Source organism: Nuphar pumila, chromosome 6 (assembly GCF_984573655.1).
Source record: "Nuphar pumila chromosome 6, dmNupPumi1.hap1.1, whole genome shotgun sequence".
Lineage (NCBI taxonomy): Eukaryota > Viridiplantae > Streptophyta > Magnoliopsida > Nymphaeales > Nymphaeaceae > Nuphar > Nuphar pumila.
The window spans coordinates 106296084-106315259 of record NC_143254.1 but is presented as its reverse complement, the minus strand read 5'-3'; the positions used below and the strand labels follow the sequence as shown (position 1 = coordinate 106315259).

Below are 19176 nucleotides of genomic sequence, written 5' to 3'. Positions count from 1 at the left end.
GGGGAGGAGGAAGAGCATGGTTTTGTGGGGAGGAGAGAGAAAGGTTGTGCTTTTACCCGATTTGCAGAAAAAAAGTATAATATGTATTTTTTTTGTGTTTCTAATTGTGTTATTCGGGTTAGACAGGTTATTCCTATAACGGTTGGGTTACATCAAGGATTTGCTTTAAGCCCTTTCCTATTTGCTATAGTGATGGATGAGCTTACGAGATCAATTTAAGAAAATGTGCCGTGGTGTATGTTGTTTACTGGTGATATTGTTTTGATTATTGAGTCTAGAGCTGGGGTTAATGCTAAGTTAGAATTATGGAGATAGACATTGGAAGCAAGAGGTTTTAAGTTGAGTAAGAGTAAGACATAATATATGGAATGTCGGTTTAGTAAGCAACGAAGTAGTGATGGGAGTGTAGTGAAGCTTGGTGAGCAAGAAATACCGGTGGATGATTGTTTCAAATATTTGGGATCTATTATTCAAAAGTATGGAGAAATTGATGGAGATGTAAATCATAGGATAAAGGTTGGGTGGATGAAATAGAAAAGTGTAACTGGAGTGTTGTGCGATCGTAGAATGCCATTGCGGTTGAAGAAAAAGTTTTATAGGACGACTATTAGGCCCACTTTACTATATGATATAGAATGTTGGGCTGCCAAGAGACATCATATTCAAAAAATGAGTGTAGCTGAGATGCGTATGCTTAGATGGATGTGTGAAAATACAATAAAAGATAAGATTCAGAACAAGGAGATACGTAAGAAGGTAGGCGTTGCACCCATTGAAAATAAGATAAGAGAGAATCGTTTACGGTGGTTTGGACATATTCGGCGAATGCCTAATGATGCTTCAGTTAGAAGGATGGAGAAATGGGAAAATATATTAGTTAAAAGAGGTCGGGGTAGGCCTAAGAAGACTTGGATGGAGATGATAGGAAAGGATATGAATGCTTTGAACCTCACTGAGGACATGACATTGGATATAAATGATTGGAGGAGAAGGATTCATGTGGAAGACCCAGAATGATTTTCTTTTTTGGTTCATATCGCCGACCCCAATTGTTTTGGGATGAAGGTGTAGTTGTTGTTGTTTGTTGTTGATGTTGGGTTAGACAGGTTACTCGTGTCTATGTTATCGAGTCGACCCGTTTAATAAACGGGTCACCGTGTCGTGTAATCGGGTCGTGTCGACCCGACCCGTTTATTAAACGGGTTAACTGTGTTGTGTTGGATTACCCGTTTAATAAATGGGTCGTGTTCGTGTTTGCCACATCCGACCCGTTTAATAAACGAGTCGTGTTTGTGTTGAGGTATTCTGACCCGCCAACCCGACGACCCGACCCGATTGCCACCCCTAATCCTGTAGAGTTGTTGGGACTCTCCCCAACAGTCCAACGACTGTTGGACTGCCTCTCCAACAGTCATATTGACTGTCATACAAAAAACAGAAAATAAAGAAAAACAAAAAAGACTCTACAGTGCCTATTTGACTGTACTATATTATATTCCATTAAATGATCAAAATACCCCTGATATATGTATATTGTATAAATATATGTATATCAGTTAGGTATAAAAATATATACACTATATTTTAACAGTATAAGCTTCCACCTCATCCATGGTCCCACCTTGTATGCTCATATTATGAACAAATCTGAGAAATCTTTGATGGATGCCAATTTTATCTTGGATTGTGGTATAAGTGGGTCATGTAAAATGGTTGGTGGAATTAGACCACTGCCCCTTCTAGCTTCTCTTCTACAGTGGCCCTTCAAGCCTTTGGTGTAGTTGAACATTGGTCTTATGAACCACAAGCCCCACACTCCAGATTCCATCCATCTCCTAAATTGTGTGCATTTGTTCACCATCAGTAGAGCACGTATTAGCTCTCTTACCTACAGCATCACAAATGTAGCACATTTGGGGCTTACTAGTTCTTCCTATCAGACGCACCACTTTTGCAATTGGTGCCACTGCTGCCCATAAACAGTGAATAAAATCCTAAAACAGTTCCTTCCATTTTATTTTATGTACCACTTTTGTATCCTGGCTTTTTCTATGCTCACCACCTGCAAATATGACTTCAATAATATCAATAACATGTTATTACTGTCTGTGGAAGTTTCTGTATCATCAAGTTTAGAACGTTTGTATTTGTGTGTGGAGTGTGTTTTGGTGTGCCTGTAGCTCTTATTATATTAGCACAAGAACCAAGCAAGTGTTCAAAATGCTTATAGAAAAAAGGTGTTTGAAGTGAACAAAGAAAATGAACAAACAGATAAACATAATAATAAAAAAACTAGAGTTATGCATAAATAGGTGATAAGTCTGTAACGCCCCGAAATTTTAACCCAGATTTTTGAATTTTTTTTTGATGAAACCAACAAATGATTCCAGGGTTAAGCATTTCAGAACGATACAGGAAGGTAAAAGCAACCACACCATTTATTTTTATTTCAATAATAATAGAATCCAACATCAGAGTTTATCACATTATCAGTCTTAAGACAAAAATTTCAATCAGAAAGCAATTAGGACCGCCAGAGAACAAATGGATCCAGTCCTGGTCAGCGTCTCATCCCGCTTCGCTCATGGAACTACTCTGTGCCTGAAAATGATAAAAGTTATAGGAATTAGACTACCACGTCTAAGTAGGAAAACTGTAATTATTCTTGCAAGTAGATCATGTGTCAGGTGTATGATGTGGGTGTCGTGTTTGATTTTCAGTCTATACATAAACACATAAGGAAGTCGATGCAACAACAATGACAGACATATATTTAAGTAGAAGGGTAGATTACGTAAGAGTTATAATTAAGCACAAAAACATTTTATGCAACTACAACAATTAAGCAAGTAAGGTATTAAGCAATTAAGGCATATTTTGTAACAGCACTAACATGACATGCATAACATCTATGTAACAACTATAATATGTATTCAATTATCTTATATCTGCACAGTTCATGATGTCGTTTCATCATAAGCACCGAATATAAAGCATGCTGAAAAAAATATGCAAATGTCTCTTTAATGACTCCATCACAGTGATACCTAACTATTCTAATTGATGTTTATCTTTTCTTATCCCACGGGTACACGCGGGCCAAGGCAACCATCTCAGAAGACAACGTTCGGGGGTATCTTATTCGAGGGTATTTTATTAATCCGAACATTCTAACTGAGACTAAAATCCCAAGGGAGCGGTCAATGACCGAGAGAAACTCCCAAAGGCCCAAAACCAAAACAGGATGCATCTCTAACTTCTGCAGAAGAACAAAAGAGCTACCACCTAGGATATATTGGTAGTCTGGGTCCCCCAACTCTGAGGACTGGGACCAACGAGTCGTTTTACGCTCGAAACCAAAACACGTGTCCCCAGAGTTTTGTACCACCTACCCTCTCCAAGGTAAGCCCGAATTTGAGTGGGTTAATCTTTTCATTTAATAAATTTCTCGAAGTACAGGGCATTTCCCCAACTTCCTTCTACTACCACAGCAGTAGAATTTCCAACCTTAGTCATTTTACCAAGGGGTATAGAACAGTTCCCATCCTTTGTCGTATTGATTGCATAACCCACTCAAAGTGCTCCGGTGCCTTTAAACCAGTCAAGCACAAAAGTTATTATTTAATTTCCTTACCAATATACTTGAACCAGCCCACGTACCTACATTAGGTACTTAACCCGTATCGCCCATTGGGCAAGGTTTCCCAAACAATCCCCTAGCAGGAGGGGATAACCCTGACTAACTTAATTATTTACCCATGTAGTTTACCACTAGATTATTTCCTTTCAATTCACAATGTACCAAGGATGTACCAAGGAAATAAATTCACATAATCTGAGTACATGCAATACACAATGTCAATACATAACCTCTCTTTGATATGTCTCACTCAATTTCTATATAAAGAGATCAAGGATTTATCTTAAGAGTTGAAAACTATCATTGAGCCTAAAACAAGCAACCTCACAGTCCTTAAAATTAACTCTTAATAATTTATGTCAGTAAGAAGTTTCAGCCACTATCTTGAATGCCAACTCTCCAATTGTCATTGTTTTTAACAGAACATGCTGATACAAAGGTACGCAATATCCAATAATAGCTAAAGAGTGAGCAGCAGATGAGCTAATTTGATTACTGTACTTATTCAGCAACTACATATATGTTTTTGTGCAATACCAGGTACAATCAAATAGGGCATAATCTGAACATATAAGTGCGCAATGTAAAATCAAAAACATGTATATGTGCGATTTATGAAATAGAATATAACAGAAAACCTCTACTCTGTGTTGGGCATGAAGTAACATATAACCAGAACTCGAGCAGGGCCTGTACTTTGATTTAAAAAAAAATGAATTAAATGAAAACACTGGAATTAAGCATGCATTCTAAATTTATCGATCAGATGACAAAAGGTCACAAGGCTTGTACAACTGCCTGCAGTATCGCACAATGATTCATCAATTGAAAACATCAAACTTACGCATGCATTTCAAGTTAACTAATCAGAATATACCAATGTATGCAGTTATCATAAACTAATTTGAATATCTCAATGCGAGCAGTTATTGTTAACTAAATTGAACGAATCAATATGAACAGTTGTTGTTAACCAATTAGAATATATCGATGTATGCAGTTAATGTTAACTAATGGGAATACAATAAGACAAAGCCCAATTTATATGTGAAAACCCAAATAAAACTTATTAATTAAGTACACGACCCTAATTAAAACTATGTAATCTGATTGAGTTACCTCTCTGTACGTTATCAACAAGCTAATAATTCTACTAGTTAATCATTTGATTTAGTAATAACAATATCTCATGTACGGATCCCTTTTTTTTTTCTTTTTGTAATTTAGCATGCAGGGTTTTCACAACAGCCAAGACGCCATTCAGATTATGCCTAGAGGATATGCATATGAGCCACCATTTCGCACAATTCATGTTATTTAAGCCCCCCATAAGAATCAGATTTCTAAAATGCATAAAATAAGGGATTCACATTCAAAAGAACAAAATGTAGGAACTACATAACCTAGGGGTCATCTGTATGACATATTTAGCTTTAACAAAAGAGGATATACTACTAAATCATATCAGATGTAATTAGCCATTTTCCCTTTTTTTTTTTTCAAAACAATCTGAAACCCCCAAATCGTAGGTTTGGGGTTTTCGGTTTGGGGGTGGCAGACGACCCCAAATTGGGGATTCCCCCCCCCCCCCCCCCCACAAATCGACCGATTTGGGTTTTGGACAACCCACATCCCACCCAATCCATGATCGACCCGAAAAAAAATTACCATTTTCCGGCGAAGTTGTTGCGGCAGCTACGAGAGGAGGTCGGTTGCGTCTCCTGACATGGCTTCGAACAGCAGGCCCGAGCTCGGGGGGGGGGGGGTGATCCGCAGGTTAGAGAGAGAGAGAGAGAGAGAGAGAGAGAGAGAGAGAGAGAGAGAGAGAGGGGTTCGGGGGTCCCCCTTTGTAGGAGGGTGGCCACCCGAAAAGGAAGGGGAGCATACCTTCCCGGCGGCTACGGTGTGCTCCCCCACCTCCCCAACTCCTTACGTGTTAGGGTTCAGCTGAACCCTAACACCCAATATATCGGGGGAGAAGGTTTCCCCCCCCCTTTGTATTTTTTTATCGGGCAACCCCTATCGGGTTGCCCCTTTATTTTTATTCTTTTAACCCCCACTCGTTTCCTTTTTGCAGGTTGTGGGCCGGGTCCGGGTCCGAACCGCGACCCGCGACGCTGGACCCGGTAGCGATTTGGATCCAAAACCCCACTTATATATTTATTTTATTTTATTTTTTCTTATTTATTTATTTTAATATTTAAATATGTTTATTTTGTATAATAGGTGTCACATAGATATGGGTTCTGGATCTGAAACTTGGATCCGTGCCCAGATCCGCCCATTTTACTCCTAAAATGCTAAATTTTTTTAAATGTAAATATTGCGGTTATCACATCCTTTCCCCCTAAAGAAATTTCGTCCTCGAAATTTACCTGTGGTTGCTCACTCGAAAAGGTTGGGGTACTTCTCCCGCATATTTGCCTCTGGTTCCCACGTGCTTTCGCCAATGCCATGGTGCTGCCATCTCACCTTGACGAGAGGAATGGTTTTTGATCTCAAGACTCGCTCGCTTCGTTCCAATATCTCTACTGGTTTTTCTTCCATTGTTAGGTCTTCCCTTATATCTACGTCCTCATACTGGATGACATGTGACGGATCTTGAAGATATTTTTTTAACATAGATACATGGAATACGTTATGTATCTGAGCATACTGGGGAGGTAGGGCTATACGATAGGCCGTTTCTCAAATCCGTTCCAAAATCTCAAAAGGTCTGACATATCTGGGACTCAATTTTCCTTTCTTACCAAAACGAAACACACTTTTGGTGGGTGATACCTTCACAAAGACCCGATCCCCCACATCAAAAGTGAGCTCCCTGCCCCTCTGATCTGCATAACTCTTTTGTCGACTCTGGGCTATAAGCAATCTATCTCTTATCATCTTGATCTGTTGGGTATAATGTTGTAACACGATTGGTGATTCTACCGATCGTTCACCAATTTCATCCCAATACACAGGTGATCTACATGGTCTTCCGTACAGAGCTTCGAAAGGAGCCATGCTGATACTCGCATGGTAACTATTATTGTAAGCATATTCGGCTAAAACAACATGTTTGTCCCACTCACCTTTCCAATCCAGCATACATGCTCGCAACATATCTTCTAGTGTCTGGATAGTCCTCTCTGATTGTCCGTCAGTTTGAGGATGAAAAGCGGTACTCAGCTTCAGTTTTGTACCCAAGGTCTGTTGCAACTGACTCCAAAACCGAGAAGTAAATCGAGCATCTCGATTTGATATAATAGAGACTGGTACTCCATGCAGTCTAACAACCTCCCTGATGTATAAGTCTGCTAAGCTCTCGAGGGATTGATTTATTCGTATGGGTAAAAAGTGAGCCGATTTGGTCAGTCGATCCACTATTACCCATATAGCGTCATGTTGTTTCCGTGTTTTGGGCAAACCCACCACGAAGTCCATGGTGATTTCTTCCCATTTCCACTGCGGAATCTCCATTTGTTGCATCATTCCACCAGGCTTCTGATGTTCTACCTTGACTTGCTGACAAGTCAAACACTTCGAGACATAACTTGCGACCTCACGCTTTATTCCATTCCACCAATACCCTCGTTGTAAATCTTTAAACATTTTCGTGCTTCCTGGGTGTATGGTGTACTTGGACTTATGTGCTTCACCCAATAGTTCTTCTTTCAACTTGGGATCACTAGGGACCCAAAGTCGTTTTTGCATCCATATACTGCCATCCTCTTTGAGTGAGAAGTGTGAATTTTCTTATTGGGCTAGTGACTTCAGTTTCTCATACTGGGGATCCTCTTTCTGACCTTCAATAATCTTTGTAAGGATTTCCGGATGTGCAGATAAATTAGATAACTTGATACTTCCCACGACATCTGAGAACGGTTTCCAATCAATGAATTCCTCCACCAAATTCCACCCTTTTGTCAAAAGACTAGACAAACTGCAATCAGTTTTTCGGCTGAGAGAGTCAGCTACCACATTTGCCTTTCCTGGGTGATAGGAAATGGTAAAATCGTAATCCTTTATAAACTCCAGCCATCGTCGTTGTCGCATGTTCAACTCTTTCTGGGAAAACAGGTACTTGAGACTTTTGTGATCAGTAAATACCTCGAATTGTTCCCCATACAGGTAATGTCGCCATATTTTCAAAGCGAACACCACGGCTGCCAATTCGAGATCATGAGTTAGATAGTTTCGTTCATGAATCTTTAATTGGCGAGAGGCATATGCTATCACCTTACCATTTTGCATTAAAACACATCCCAACCCAGTACCTGATGCATCTGAGTAGACCACAAAACCACCATGACCTGAAGGTAAAGCCAACACTGGTGCGGTGGTAAGTTTCTTCTTTAAGATTTGAAAACTCTCCTCGCACTTATCCGTCCATTCGAACTTAATTCCTTTCCTTAGGAGCTTGGTCATGGGCATAGCAATCCGTGAAAAGTCCTGAATGAATCTTCTATAATAGCCTGCTAATCCTAGAAAACTCCTGATATCGCTGATATTCTTCGGTTGACCCCAATTTAATACAGCTTCAACTTTAGCCGGGTCCACAGCGACTCCATCTCGCGATATGACATGACCCCAAAACATGACCTTCTCAAGCCAGAATTCGCACTTGGAGAATTTGGCGAACAACTGGTGTTCCTTGAGAGTCCCCAATACGATCCTCAAATGTTCACGATGTTGTTCTATGTTTTCAGAGTATATAAGTATATCATCAATAAAAACAATCACAAAAGTATCCAAGTACGCTCTGAATACCCGATTCATCAAATCTATGAATGCGGCGGGAGCATTTGTCAATCCGAATGGCATAACTACGAACTCGTAGTGACCGTACCTTGTTCTAAAGGCTGTCTTGGGAATATCATCGTCCTTGATCCGAAGTTGGTGGTACCCAAATCTAAGATCGATTTTTTAAAACACCTTAGCCTTTTGTAATTGATCGAACAAGTCTTCAATGCGAGGTAGGGGATACTTATTTTTGACGGTCGGTTGATTCAACATCCGATAGTCTATGCACAGCCTCATAGAACCATCTTTCTTCTTCACAAAGAGAACTGGTGCTCCCCATGGTGACACGCTCGGTCTAATGAAACCTTGCTCCATCAACTCCTGGAGTTGTTTCTTCAGCTCTTCCAACTCTACTGGGGCCATACGATAAGGTGCTTTCGAGATCGGTGTCGTCCCAGACACCAACTCAATATGAAAATCTACCTCACGCTGTGGAGGTAGTCCAGGCAACTCATCCGGAAACACTTCCGGAAATTCACGAACCACTTCAAGTTTTTCTAATGGTGTGACCTTCGAATCGCAGGAGAATACATTTACTAGGAATGCTCGGCACCCCTGTCGCATATACTTTTGAACCTTTAATATCGATACCATTCGACCCTTCACTGCAGGTCTAGAGAGCCGAAACTCGACCTTTGGCAATCCTGGTCGGGACAAAACCACTTTCCCTTGGCAACAGAGAACATTGACATAATGTTCATATAACCAATCCATCCCTAATATGACATCATATTCAGTCATATCGAGCAAGATTAGGTCAGCAGGTAAGCTCTGCCCTTCAAGTACAATTATGACATCAGGGATGTAGTTTACACATATCGAATTATATCCTATCGGATTGTACACATATAATTCATGTTTCAGAGATTCAGTATGTGCACCAAGTAATTTTGCAAACTCTATAGATATGAACGAATGTGTAGCACCACAGTCAAATAGAACAAGTGCAACACATCCATTGACAAATATCGTACCTTGTACCAGATTTCCTTTCTCCAACTCCTCCACAGTGGTGGCATATACTCGTCCAGGCACCCTCTTCTGTGCGTTTTGCTGTGGGGTTTGCTGCGGCTGAGATGGTTGATGTTGCTGCCCTCCTCCGGCATTACGTTTTTGCATATCCGCCATCTTCTTGTGGCACTGACGGGCATAATGACCCATCTTTCCACAGTAGAGACATGCTCCAGTGTCTCTAGGGCAAGGTTGTCCGTAGTGGAACCGGTTGCACTTCTGGCACACCCGATTTTGTCCCTGTTGTTGCGGAGGACGATTTCCACCATTGTACTTCTGCTTCTTGTAAGGTGGCTGGTACCTCTTGCCACCGTGGTGCTGCGGTGGACCTGCTCCCCGCTTCTCCGGTGTGTCCTTTTGACTCTTCCTTGATCGCTCTCATTCTTCGTTCAACATAGTAGTCACTTCAATGGCTTGTGCAAGGGTGGACGGCAAATTAATCATCACTCGTGGTCGTAATCCGTCCTTGAGTCCGCGGACATACCTAGTTGCTTTGGCTTTATCATTCGCAAACAAATTTGGGCAATAACGCTCCAAGGTCCGAAATTTGGTAGTGTATTCTACCAAGTTCATATTTCCTTGAGTAAGCTCCAAGAACTCCTGATGCTTCTGATCACGAGCGTACTGGGGGAAATATGTCTCTAAAAATGTCCGCTTGAAATCTTCCCATGGAATAGTATCCACTCCGGCAAAGTGGATGGTTCGGGTGGTGTCCCACTACTTCTGTGCATCTTCCATCAAGCGGTAAGTGCCGAAGTCTGTTTGCTTATCATCGGGGACAGACAGAACCCGAAAAGCTCGTTCTGTCTCTGAAATCCAACTCTCGGCTAGTTTAGGATCGGCCTTGCCTGAGAAGGTAGGCGGGTTCAACTTCAAGAACTTCTCATACGTGATTGTGCTCGTATTATGCCTTTCACTTATGGCTGCGTCTAACTCCGCCTGGTGGCGCATTTGGGTGTCCATGGTTTGAGCCAGATTACCAAGAGTTTCCATCACGAACCCCCTTTGGTCCTGTCATTCGTTCGCCGTGCTCGAACTAGCTTGGGATCGACGATACATCTAATAACCATTTCAATACACAGTTTTACTATTTTTGAATTATAGTGTTCCTAAAATCATTACATGTATATATCTATAATTATACAGAAAAACAATGCAATTATCATGCCTAATAAAGTAAAAATGATAAAAATATACTCACAGAGCGATCTCCGGATGTGGCATGACCGTGATCCTTGATTTGTTGTTCTCAGGCTCTGATACCATAACTGTAATGCCCCGAAATTTTAACCCAGATTTTTGAATATTTTTTTTATGAAACCAACAAATGATTCCAGGGTTAAGCATTTCAGAACGATACAAGAAGGTAAAAGCAACTACACCATTTATTTTTATTTCAATAATAATAGAATCCAACATCAGAGTTTATCACATTATCAGTCTTAAGACAAAAATTTCAATCAGAAAGCAATTAGGACCACCAGGGAACAAATGGATCCAGTCCTGGTCAGCGCCTCATCCCGCTTCGCTCATGGAACTACTCTGTGCCTGAAAATGATAAAAGTTATAGGAATTAGACTACCACGTCTAAGTAGGAAAACTGTAATTATTCTTGCAAGTAGATCATGTGTCAGGTGTGTGATGTGGGTGTCGTGTTTGATTTTCAGTCTATACATAAACACATAAGGAAGTCGATGCAACAGCAATGACAAACATATATCTAAGTAGAAGGGTAGATTACGTAAGAGTTATAATTAAGCACAAAAACATTTTATGCAACTACAACAATTAAGCAAGTAAGGTATTAAGCAATTAAGGCATATTTTGTAACAGCACTAACATGACATGCATAACATCTATGTAAAAAATATGCAAATGTCTCTTTAATGACTCCATCACAGTGATACCTAACTATTCTAATTGATGTTTATCTTTTCTTATCCCACGGGTACACGCGGGCCAAGGCAACCATCTCAGAAGAGAACGTTCGGGGGTATCTTATTCGAGGGTATTTTATTAATCCGAACATTCTAACTGAGACTGAAATCCCAAGGAAGCGGTCAATGACCGAGAGAAACTCCCAAAGGCCCAAAACCAAAACAGGATGCATTCCTAACTTCTGTAGAAGAACAAAAGAGCTACCACCTAGGATATATTGGTAGTCTGGGTCCCCCAACTCTGAGGACTGGGACCAACGAGTCGCTTTACGCTCGAAACCAAAACACGTGTCCCCAGAGTTTTGTACCACCTACCCTCTCCAAGGTAAGCCCGAATTTGAGTGGGTTAATCTTTTCATTTAATAAATTTCCCGAAGTACAGGGCATTTCCTTAACTTCCTTCTACTACCATAGTAGTAGAATTCCCAACCTTAGTCATTTTACCAAGGGGTATAGAACAGTTCCCATCCTTTGTCGTATTGATTGCATAACCCACTCAAAGTACTCCGGTGCCTTTAAACCAGTCAAGCACAAAAGTTATTATTTAATTTCCTTATCAATATACTTGAACCAGCCCACGTACCTACATTAGGTACTTAACCCGTATCGCCCATTGGGCAAGGTTTCCCAAACAATCCCCTAGCAGGAGGGGATAACCCTGACTAACTTAATCATTTACCCATGTAGTTTACCACTAGATTATTTCCTTTCAATTCACAATGTACCAAGGAAAGAAATTCACATAATTTGAGTACATGCAATACACAATGTCAATACATAACCTCTCTTTGATATGTCTCACTCAATTTCTACATAAAGAGATCAAGGATTTATCTTAAGAGTTGAAAACTATCATTGAGCCTAAAACAAGCAACCTCACAGTCCTTAAAATTAACTCTTAATAATTTATGTCAGTAAGAAGTTTCAGCCACTATCTTGAATGCCAGCTCTCCAATTGTCATTGTTTTTAACAGAACATGCTGATACAAAGGTACGCAATATCCAATAATAGCTAAAGAGTGAGCAGCAGATGAGCTAATTTGATTACTGTACTTATTCAGCAACTACATATATGTTTTTGTGCAATACCAGGTACAATCAAATAGGGCATAATCTGAACATATAAGTGCGCAATGTAAAATAAAAAACATGTATATGTGCGATTTATGAAATAGAATATAACAGAAAACCTCTACTCTGTGTTGGGCATGAAGTAACATATAACCAGAACTCGAGCAGGGCCTGTACTTTGATTTAAAAAAAAATGAATTAAATGAAAACACTGGAATTAAGCATGCATTCTACATTTATCGATCAGATGACAAAAGGTCACAAGGCTTGTACAACTGCCTGCAGTATCGCACAATGATTCATCAATTGAAAACACCAAACTTACGCATGCATTTCAAGTTAACTAATCAGAATATACCAATGTATGCAGTTATCATAAACTAATTTGAATATCTCAATGCGAGCAGTTATTGTTAACTAAATTGAACGAATCAATATGAACAGTTGTTGTTAACCAATTAGAATATATCGATGTATGCAGTTAATGTTAACTAATGGGAATACAATAAGACAAAGCCCGGTTTATATGTGAAAACCCAAATAAAACTTATTAATTAAGTACACGACCCTAATTAAAACTATGTAATCTGATTGAGTGCCCTCTCTGTACGTTATCAACAAGCTAATAATCCTACTAGTTAATCATTTGATTTAGTAATAACAATATCTCATGTACGGATCCCTTTTTTTTTTCTTTTTGTAATTTAGCATGCAGGGTTTTCACAACAGCCAAGACGCCATTCAGATTATGCCTAGAGGATATGCATATGAGCCACCATTTCGCACAATTCATGTTATTTAAGCCCCCCATAAGAATCAGATTTCTAAAATGCATAAAATAAGGGATTCACATTCAAAAGAACAAAATGTAGGAACTACATAACCTAGGGGTCATCTGTATGACATATTTAGCTTTAACAAAAGAGGATATACTACTAAATCATATCAGATGTAATTAGCCATTTTCCTTTTTTTTTTTTCAAAACAATCTGAAACCCCCAAATCGTAGGTTTGGGGGTGGCAGACGACCCCAAATTGGGGATTTCCCCCCCCCCCCACAAATCGACCGATTTGGGTTTTGGACAACCCACATCCCACCCAATCCATGATCGACCCGAAAAAAAATTACAGAAACCCTACCATTTTCCGGCGAAGTTGTTGCGGCAGCTACGAGAGGAGGTCGGTTGCGTCTCCTGACAAGGCTTCGAACAGCAGGCCCGAGCTCGGGGGGGGGGGTGATCCGCAGGTTAGAGAGAGAGAGAGAGAGAGAGAGAGAGAGAGAGAGAGAGAGAGGGGTTAGGGGGTCCCCCTTTGTAGGAGGGTGGCCACCCGAAAAGGAAGGGGAGCATACCTTCCGGCGGCTGCGGTGTGCTCCCCCACCTCCCCAACTCCTTACGTGTTAGGGTTCAGCTGAACCCTAACACCCAATATATCGGGGGAAAAGGTTTCCCCCCCCCCCCCCCCCCTTTGTATTTTTTTATCGGGCAACCCCTATCGGGTTGCCCCTTTATTTTTATTCTTTTAACCCCCACTCGTTTCCTTTTTGCAGGGTGTGGGCCAGGTCCGGGTCCGAACCGCGACCCGCGACGCTGGACCCGGTAGCGATTTGGATCCAAAACCCCACTTATATATTTATTTTATTTAATTTTTTCTTATTTATTTATTTTAATATTTAAATATGTTTATTTTGTATAATAGGTGTCACATAGATATGGGTTCTGGATCCGAAACTTGGATCCGTGCCCAGATCCGCGGTTATGACAAAGTCGGTCAGCCTTGTGTGTGTGTGTGTTTTCTGGATGGGTGAATCTTTGGTGCAAACGTGCACGCCACAAATTTGGTAGCAGTGAGTAGAATATCACCACTTGTGCTTTTCAAGTAGATGCTACATGTTGATTAGGTTTAGCATGGTTAATTTACCATAAAAAATGCTTTGGATCAATAAATTTCAACACTAAGGTAATTGTTAGAGGAAAAATTTGATGATTCTATGTAGCATCAAGCTGGAATTGTCAAAAACATGACACCTAAGATGCTAGATGTAAAACATAATTTGTAACTAAAGTAATGATGATAAACCCATGTATACAGTCCAATCTATTTGAAAATGCATGAATAGGTGAGAATATACCCATTGATATTGTACGCACATTCACTCTCTCTCTCTCTCTCTCTCTCTCTCTTCCACCCCCCAAAAGAATCATGTTAACCACATTCTTCACTAGGCAATTATAGCATGATGGTCTTATGCATTAACTGTCATCATCATGGACATCTTAATAAATAAATAAAGAGATTCATTCCAAACTACAATCAATAGATGTAACATTTTACTATTTATAGTATCCATGGTGACAAATAATACAGGGAGCCAACATGCTATTTCTAAACTTCTTTGGTACAGAAAAACATGGGGCCTTGTTAGTGCCTAGAAAAGGAATGGTGGTACACACACACACATTTTTGGTGCAATCTGAATCCTTATTTAAAACACATGTAATGTTTAAATGATTGTTTCAAGGTATTTTATAAAGTAAATAAACCATGATAAATCAATCCATATGATCAGACTTAACCATGCATGAAAATTGTGCATACACACATATGCTTTGTATTTTGCAAAGGGGTCTTGGTACCTTCGTGAAGTCAGTTTGAAAAGAAACTCATGCACATTATGTTGATTAGTTCTTTGTTATATGCCTAAACTGTCTTGTGTCTTCAAACTAGGGCTGATAGTGGGTTGGGTATCCGACCCATAAAGGTGCATTCAAAGCCATCCAAATATCAAGTAGTCAGGTTTGGTTTATACAGGTCAATAAATGGGAACCCCAAGCCTGACCATATAATTTAGAGAGTATCTGAAATTTACACTTTTACTTAAAAATTACATATAAAATGCTTGAGTTAGACCGGGTCGGGTCGGATATCTAACAAAAATCATGGCTCAAACTTGACCCACATATTACTCAGGTCAATCCAAATAAGATTCTAGTCATCATTTATATGCCCATACCCTGATGTTCAGGTTCAGGTTGACCACAAACCTGACTCACTGAAAGTCCTACTTCAAAGATTTCTGAAAACTATTTAACGGGGATGTGCTTCTCCCAATAGTGGTTAGTGGCTTAGTGTTGCATCTCAACCCCAAGCATGATAGGCATTTAACTACGGACTAACTTTAAAATGTTTACAAACTATGAGTGAAACCTCTCAAGTCTTGACCTACATGTGCAAGACCATATATATACTTGTGTTGTCCTTTTCCCTCCCTGTTATTCGACTTCCCTCTAATTCAATCAGAATATGTTCACTCTTCTTTATATCTGATATTACTGTATCTTCTCTTAATGTTGATATACTTGATCCCTTTTTTCTCTGCAATTCTTATGATACACACCATCCAATTATACAAAATCAGCATCTCTAGACATTGCTGTCTGTTACCCATCAATTACTCACTATCTTTACCTCTTGGGTAAAACTGTTGGGTCAGTAAGAATGTAACTTTGATATGCTTATTGTCAATCTTAATTGTAGTGGGTATGCATAGTATCAGTCAACTAACATATAAAAATATTAGTTAAGAATCTCAGACAATAACAATAAAGTTGCAAGGTCATTTTTTAGTCCCTCATAGATTGCTGTCTACTTGCTAATATAGCTGATTATGTTCTATACTTTGTTGAATTTGCAATGATTCTTTCTTTTCATTTTCAGAAACTAGTCCTTTTGATGCAATCATGTAGGCCTGTCAAAGCCAACTTAGTCTCAATTTTGGGATTTGCAAAATGAAATGCTGATTAAGGTGATATAATGGTTGGGAAGCTGCATAAACCACATTCTGTCTGTGATATTCCACCCATCTCATAGAGATATTCCACTTTTCCTCCCGGAAAATGTCTTCGTCTTTATTGTTCTTCATGAAAAAGTTGCCATATTCTCTTATGAAGTAGCGCCATTATGGTCATAGCATCATGGTCGCTTTTTATTATTCCCCAACCCTATTAAAAAACGAGTTTAGTTTCTTGGTATAATCTAATGTCCTTTTCAAATTACATAATACTTAATGAAGCACTTCATTGGAGCAATTCAGAGCATTTGCAACAATGTTCAGAAATTTTGTCCTATGAATCTCTGTCATCTTTTGCATTCTTGCTTTTCTTCAGCTTTCTGATATCTAGGTAGATTTTTGGTATTGCAAAGTTTATAATGTTTATGTAGTTACTACAATAGCAGGTCTTCATAGCCTTTACTAATTTCCTCCAGATCAAATCTTTTCATGGTAGGCAGCATGACTCTGGTTATGAGTGAAAATTATTTCTGCCCTTAAACCGATTACTTCATCTTAGCAAATTTAGCTAGATCCTTCCACATAAGATGTAGGTGATATTTAAGTGCAGGGTGTCCCAGACATGTGGCACCTCTTCCATGTTGGGCTTTTTTCGCACTTGCAACACAACTTGCAGCATTAGTCTACTGTCTTCACCACATCTTGCCATCTTCACTATTATATCCAACCATTTAGAATATACTTGAAGGGACACTGGAAGCATTATATTTACTTTGGAATCTATCTAAAGGATGAATACAAGTTCGTGTAGTTCATCTATCTGACATCATGGTGTATTTGTACAACCATACAACTATCTTTTATTGTTCAGAATGATAATCCTTTTCCCCTTCTACACTTGAGAAAAGCTCCCTTTGCTTATGAAAGAATGCCTGTTCAAACCCATCACAAAGTTCACTAACGGCCTTTGATGGTGCCTGCAAATTATTTCTATCCGCTGCATTGGATAGAATATTTATTTGATGGAGTGATTTGGAAATATGTGAATCACATGTTGCTATCTTCTAAATTTGTTAGCCATACTATTGCCTGCTTTGAGTGAAAATTGCCATCTGGTTTTTCAGGGCAGTAGACCTCAATTGAACCATTTGGTCTTAAGCACATCCTTGTCATCTTTGCGGTTAAAGTTGCAATTATCATCTGTACAGACTTCAATCATGTTGTACTTGATGCTTTGCACCTTTGATTAGAGAATAAAACACATGCAGTTTGGCAGCATGATCTACCAATCGTGGTCCGTGCTCACATTCCCCTAGCAATCCCTACCACCAACTTAAAAGTTACTATGGCAACTTCGTGAACGGTTCCTGTTGCCGCGAAGTTGCCATGGTTCTCATGTAAATCAGATGGATCACTCGGTTAGAGCAGTTCACTGCAGATTCTCTTCTTAAAAGGCTTCCTGCCACTTGAATTGTAATCCTAGTTGCTGGAGTCCAGAGAGCAGTCTTCTGTGCATGTCCATCTGAATGAAACAGTGAAATATGTCTTACATAATGTTTACTTAATGGTTATTGTGTGCCTTGTTTTCTTTATTCCTGAAAAAATTAAGGTAATGTGAGATATAGTTTTTGTTCTGCTATTGTTTTAGTACAGTTGACTACTTGGTTATTATGAGTTGTGTCCAGAGGTATCCACTAGCTCGAGTCTTCACCCTGTTTTTTTCGGTTTTCTATTGTGAATAATATTGGAGGCACATGTTGACACTCAATAAGTTGGATTCTCTCAGGTACACAGTGCTTTTACATTCGGTGCCAATGATAATTTTCTTAAGAATGACATCAGGGTGAAGCCAGATCTTGATGCTCTTGGTGCTCTAGGTGATGCAGGATGGTACTGCATCAGGTCTATCTTATGGGCAGCAGACTATGAGCTGCCTAAAACCGTGACAGCTAGTCGTGGCACAGTTTTTAACGACTCAGGGGTTATCCTGTCTTGTGGATCATCATTGCAATGGGAGGATGGGAAAGTAGCAATGTTCCATTGCTCGTTTGATTCCGATATGACCATGGATTTATCTGTTCATGGAACCAGAGGAACCCTTCACCTCCATGATTTTGTTATTCCTTTTGAGGAGGGCTCAGCAACCTTTTCCTTCTCGTCAAGGACAGGATTCAAAGAACTGATGAAAGGATGGTCCCAGCTACCTAGTGAGCATCAGGTAACTACTGACCTGCCCCAAGAGGTACGGATGGTGAGGGAGTTTGCAGGACTGGTCAGAGGCATCATAGATTCTGGTCTGAAGCCAGATTCCAAATGGCCTGGCATCGCAAGAAAGACACAGCTGGTGGTGGATGCCGTTAAGGCATCAATTGAGAAAGGATTTGAGCCTGTCTCACTGTGAGTTGAACAAAATAATTGCCACATAATTGAATTTAATAAGACTCTGCCCGCCATTGTTTTAAAGATTGTTTCTTGCAGTATATGGTGCAATCCTTTGGTTAATGTACTTTTAGTATTTGTAGAGATCAATTTATGTTGGACTTGCCATGATTGAATGCATTCAGTTGCAAATTGTGAAATCTGCCATTGCAACTCTAGTTGTAACTTGTAAGCTGTGTTTGGACAAGGCCAAGCTCTTGCTTGAAATCATTGTTGCACATGCTATATGCAAACTTGGAACACTAGCACAAATGGTCCTTGGAGCTCTTTTTATTTCTAGGCAAGATGGCAACTGACTAGGCTTACAACCTTGTTATCAATAACAAGTGAAAACTGTTATATATATATATATATATATATATATATAGTTGTTTATTAGAAGCAACTATTTTGTTTCTTTTTTCTTTTTCCTTTTTATTTTACTTTTTTTCCTTGCATTGGGGCCCCACTCCATAGAGTCATTGGGAGCTCCCCCAACGACTCTATGAAAGGGGAGCTCTCAA

General features: G+C 39.7%; 1 protein-coding gene across 1 annotated transcript in view; it reads left to right on the top strand.

Moving 5' to 3' along the window:
* The window catches only part of LOC149835560 (putative oxidoreductase At4g09670), a 29993-nt gene extending 11162 nt beyond the window's left edge, over window positions 1–18831 (top strand). The window contains exon 2 of the mRNA XM_090008591.1: window positions 18021–18831. Coding sequence (XP_089864717.1) covers window positions 18021–18635 — 615 coding nt within the window. The 3' untranslated portion in view covers window positions 18636–18831. The remainder of the gene's footprint in view (window positions 1–18020) is intronic.
* The last annotated feature ends 345 nt before the right edge of the window (window positions 18832–19176 follow it).